Source organism: Apus apus, chromosome 24 (genome assembly GCF_020740795.1).
Source record: "Apus apus isolate bApuApu2 chromosome 24, bApuApu2.pri.cur, whole genome shotgun sequence".
In the NCBI taxonomy this organism is placed as follows: domain Eukaryota; kingdom Metazoa; phylum Chordata; class Aves; order Apodiformes; family Apodidae; genus Apus; species Apus apus.
The window spans coordinates 3,165,907-3,171,012 of NC_067305.1; the positions used below are offsets into that span (position 1 = coordinate 3,165,907).

General features: G+C 62.4%; 1 protein-coding gene across 2 annotated transcripts; it reads right to left on the reverse strand.

Moving 5' to 3' along the window:
• Positions 1-2,824: 2,824 nt before the first annotated feature.
• CTXN1 (cortexin 1) lies at positions 2,825-4,888 on the reverse strand. 2 transcript variants are annotated; one of them, XM_051639804.1, is made up of 2 exons: positions 4,771-4,888; positions 2,825-3,191 (listed from the first exon to the last, which is right to left on the reverse strand). In XM_051639804.1, exon 2 carries the CDS (start codon positions 3,172-3,174, stop codon positions 2,920-2,922), a length of 255 nt encoding a protein of 84 aa, XP_051495764.1. In that variant the 5' UTR covers positions 3,175-3,191; positions 4,771-4,888; the 3' UTR covers positions 2,825-2,919. The 2 variants fall into 2 exon arrangements, with proteins under 2 accessions (XP_051495764.1, XP_051495763.1); XM_051639803.1 differs by having other exon boundaries at positions 2,825-3,367.
• Positions 4,889-5,106: the final 218 nt, after the last annotated feature.

The following is a 5,106-nucleotide window of genomic DNA, read 5'->3' on the forward strand; positions in this document are numbered from 1 at the left end:
TTGGGTTCTGTGGCTTCCTCTTGGGGCTGTAGGAGCATCTGCCTCAGGTCCTGGATGGAGTGAGGCTGAGGTTGGTGGTCCCATCTGTGCCCCCCCACCCCAGGGACACAGTTTTACAGCCTCACCCAACTCTTCCCATGGGTCCTTCCCAAAGGAGCAGCAGCAGCAGCAGAGGGAGGAGGTCTCTGGAAGGAAGGAAGAGGCCCCTGGTGGAAGTCCCGTCGTGGAATTCCCATCAGCAAAGTCTCTCCTGATCCTTTGCTCTCTCCCTCAGCATGGGGAGTTGCAAGGGGAGCCCTGGCAGAGCTCTGAGCCTGGAGACCAGGTCGTGGAGCCCAGGGGAGGGGTGTCCATGGCCCATCATTGCTGCTGGGCTGGGGACATGGACGGGACAGGGAGGTGGGAACACAAGGGATGGGGGAATCATCAAATCCCAGGCTGGTCAGGGTGGGAAGGGACCTGAAAGATCATCCAGTCCCACCCCCTGCATGGGCAGGGACACCTCCCACCAGCCCAGGCTGCTCCAAGCCCCATCCAACCTGCCCTTCAACACTGCCAGGGATGGGGCAGCCACAGCTTCCCTGGGCAACCTGGGCCAGGCTCTCACCACCCTCACACTCCAGAATTCCCTCCTCATGTCTCACCTCAATCTCCCTCTGCCAGTTTTCATCCATCCCCCCTTGTCCTCTCCCTCCCTGCCCTTGTCCCAAGCCCCTCCCCAGCTTTCTTGCAGGCTCCCCAGGGGATGCAGGAGCATGAAGACAACCCTGCAGCCAGGACCTGTCCTGCTCTGCTCTGACCTGCCCCAGGAAAGCTGCCCTTGGCTCCAGCCTCATCCCCTCCCAGGATCAGTCTGGGTCTCACTTCTCCTGCCCAGCAGAGTTGCTCCCAAGCAGGGTTTGCCCGGGGGGCTTTTGTGCAGGGTGTGATGACCTGGGTGCTTGGCCATGATCCTGCCCTGTGTCCCAGCTCCAGAGTCCAGCTGCTGGAGCTCAGCTCCACCCTTCATTCCAGGTTGATGTTCCCATTTTTCTCAGGCCCACAAGAGGGTGGGCAGGGCTGCAGCATCTCCAGCCTGGGGGGGGGGGGGTCCTGCTGGGGTCGTGGGGAGCAGGGACACCTCTGGGGGTGTGTGTGGGGGGGGCACAACCACTCCATGAAACCCAGAGGAAGGGAAACAGGAGTCCATTGAGCTCAGGCAGCTGGAACCTGTCCTCAAAAAAAAGAGCTCCTGAGCCTGGGCTGGGTGAGCAAGGGCGCCCTGGGAGCCCATGTCCTGCACCCACCCCTGGCTCCTTGTCTCCTCCTCTGTGTCAGTGGGAGCAACCTGGACCAGAAGGTCCCTCATGCTGCAGCAGAACCTGCTGGGTGCTGCCTGCAGGGCTGGCTCAGACCCAGGCTGATGTAGGAGCCACGTCCAGGCACAGCCCCTGCAGGGGACGTGTCCCCTGTGACTGTCCCTGTCCAGAAACTGTGACCAAGGAGCCTCTTCTGCAGGACCCTGACAGCCCGTGCAGGGCTTGGGGCACCACGGCCATGGGGACCCTCCCGTCCCTCACAGCACCCACCTCCTTTCAGAGCAGCTCCTGCTTGCGTGGAGGTGTTGGGGTGCTGGCTCAGAGCTGGGACAGCACTGCCTGGGGTTTTGGGGGTGGCCAGGACCCCCTAAAGTGCCCCTGGGGCCACAGCAAGGAGCAGAGGCAGAGCTCTGTGGGGTTAGCACAGTGCAGCTTTATTTCCATGGTGGAAGATCTTCCCCCGTGGGCTCAAATCCCTCCATACAAACCTTCTGCCTGGCCCACAGCCACAAACCCACCCTGGCTTTGTTTGGTTTTTTTCTGCTAGCCCAGTGGCCACATGCAGCACCCCTGCCCCACAGGAGTGGGCAGGAGACCAACCTTGGTGTCCCCTGGGCTGTGACACAGCCCTTTGCTGGCCAAGGAAGGGTCAGACACCTTGGGGTGGACCTGGGGTGGCCACCCCAGATCCTGCTGGAGCAGGGGGTGATGCTGCTGGGAGGCTGCCAGGCCTGGGCTGGTTGAGGAGCATCTCCCAAGCATCATGTGGGACCTTTGATCCCCCCCCCTCCTGGGGACCCCAGCGGGGTCACCCAAGCTGGGGCTGCAGGTCCATGCCTTGCTCAGCCCATGGTGGCCATCAGGGAGGACCAGGGCACTGTGGTGGGAAGCAGAGCAAGCTGCTGGAGACCAAAGGGGGGGCTGTGCAAAGGAGTTGGGGGTGGGGGGGAGGAGACGTGTCTCCATCTCCTCCTCATTGGTCAGGGAGGGGGGCACTTGGGGCTGCCACATGGAGAGGAATGAAGCCAACACTTGGGTCTGGTGCCCATAAACCCCCTGACAGACACAGCTCAGCTGCAGGGACACACACACACACACACACACACACTGGGCCATGATCTGGGCTCCCTGGAGGGGTGACACAGGGCCAGGGGAGTGGGGGGGGGTTGTTCTGGAGGAGGGGGGGGGGGTCAAAACACCAGTCAGAGCCCCCCTACCCAAACTGGGAGCCCTGAGGGCAGGTCCTGCCATCCCCTGCCCCTTCCCCTCCTGCCCACGAGCCCCCCAGGGAGGGGGTGGGGGGGGGCAGCAGCAGGGACCACCCCGCCTCACCCCCTCCCTTACCCAACACCCCCCACCTCCAGCAGCCCCCCCCCCAACCAAGACTGCTGAGAGAGCTGGAAAGTGCTTAGAAAAAGAGAGAAACCCTTTAGAAAAAAAACCCCAACCCCCCCACCCACCACCTCGGAGCTAGAACCTCCAGCCCATCCCTGGGAGCGGGGGGGGGGGGGGAACAACAGCAGAGAGGAAGGGAGCAGGGTGGGGGGTTAGGAAGGGTGGGGAGTGGGTCTGGAGGTGGAAGGGGGGGGCTCGACGACCCCCTCCCCAGGGTCTGGGCCCGCTAGACCAGGGCGTAGTCGAACTGGCCCCTCTCCAAGCCCTCCTTGTGGTCGGTCCAGGAGGAGGCGGGCATGCGGCTGTAGGGGTCCAGCAGGATGCGGAAGCAACGGACCATCAGCATCACCAAGAAGACCAGGAGGAAGATGACGAAGGCAAAGACAGTTTTCTGCTCGGCGTCCATCCCCGCCGAGCCCCCCGGCTGCTCCGCCAAGGCAGGGGAGAGCAGCTCGTAGTCCATGGTCGACGCATCATTCATGGCAGAGGGAGGAGGAGCTGGAGGGGTTGGGGTTTGTTGGGGTTTTTTTTTGGGGTGGGGGGAGTTGCCCGGGGAAGGCAGCTCCTTGGTTTGGCCCCCCCCCCTTTCCCCTGCTCTGCCCACTGGTTTACTCCATCGGCACCAGCGAGGCCGTGCCCAGCTCGGGTTGAGCTGCTGGCCAAGCCCAGAGCTCCTGGAAGGGAGAGGAGAGATGGTGAGGGAGGAGGAACTGCCCACATGCCTGAATCACAGAACCGTGGAAGGGGCTGGGACCTTCAAGAGCATCTACTCCAACACCCCCCCACATGGGGTCCAACCCCGCCTACATGGGGGTCCAACTCCCCCTACATCAGGGTCCAACCCCCCCCCCTACATGGAGGTCCAACCCCACCCTACATCAGGGTCCAACCCCGCCTACATGGGGGTCCAACCCCACCCTACATGGGGGTCCAACTCTCCCGACCTGGGGGTCCAACTCCCCCCACATGGGGGTCCAACCCCACCCTACATGGGGGTCCAACCCCACCCTACATGGGGGTCTAACTTCCCCTACATGGGGGTCCAACCCCACCCTACATGGGGGTCCAACTCTCCCTACATCAGGGTCCAACCCCCCCCCCTACATGGAGGTCCAACCCCACCCTACATCAGGGTCCAACCCCGCCTACATGGGGGTCCAACCCCCCCCACATCGGGGTCCAACCCCACCCTACATGGGGGTCCAACTCTCCCCACCTGGGGGTCCAACTCCCCCCACCTGGGGGTCCAACCCCACCCTACATGGGGGTCCAACCCCCCCTACAAGGGGGTCCAACCCCACCCTACATGGGGGTCCAACCCCCCCCTACATTGGGGTCCAACTCCCCCCACATGGGGGTCCAACCCCACCCTACATGGGGGTCCAACCCCACCCTACATGGGGGTCCAAGTCCCCCTACATCGGGGTCCAACTCCCCCCACATGGGGGTCCAACCCCCCCCTACATGGGAGTCCAACTCCCCCCAGACCAGGTTGCCCCACCAGTTTACTCCACAGCCACCAGCAAGGCCGTGCCCAGCTTGGGTTGAGCTGCTGGCCAAGCCCAGAGCTCCTGGAAGGGAGAGGAGAGATGGTGAGGGAGGAGGAACTGCCCACATGCCTGAATCACAGAACCGTGGAAGGGGTTGGGACCTTGAAGAGCATCTACTCCAACCCCCCCTACATGGGGGTCCAACTCTCCCACATGGGGGGTCCAACCCCCCTTAGACCAGGTTGCTCCAAGCCCCATCCAACCTGGAACACTCCTGCAACAGCCAGAGCAGGGAAGTTCTCCAGTGGATCCCTGGGTTTTCAGCAAGCTGAAGAAGCCAGGGGTGAGGGCAGAGGGATGGGTGGGCAGCCCAGGGCACTGGTGCAGAGCTTTGCCTCCCTGCTCATAAGTCCCCATGGCCAGGGCTTTGTCTGGTCTGGCCTTGAAGCTCTCCCAAGGTGGACACAAGCCTAGAACTTGCCCACTCCTGCTAAGGGACAGGTGCCCAGCACGTCCCTTGGTGCAGGGACTGCCTTTGGTCTTCCACCAGGTCCAGGAGGTGGGTTCAGATGGAGGAGGACACGTACCTCACTGCAGCTCCACGGGGCCACCAGCATTTCTACTGCAGCAGGAGGAGGAGGAGGAGGAGGAGGCTGCCTCCAAGCTGTCACAGCACTGAGGAAAGATCTCCAGGGTCCAGTTTTATTGGGCTAGGGATGCAAAACAGAAGGATAAAGAGAGCAAAAGAGGTGAAAAGGACCATAGTTACCAAGAGTGGTAGCAAAAAATACCAGAGGGCACCTCTGAAGTTCTCAGTGTCTCTTCTCAGACCAGCACTGGGTGGAATTTACACCAGGAACATCCACACCAACCTCCTCCCTGCAGCCTCCTGGAGCCTGAGGGTTCTCAGTGCTGTGGGGCTT

Excerpts from the sequence above, each read along its gene's own strand:
- CTXN1 (XM_051639804.1), bottom strand. The coding sequence starts at position 3,174 with ATGAATGATGCGTCGACCATGGACTACGAGCTGCTCTCCCCTGCCTTG.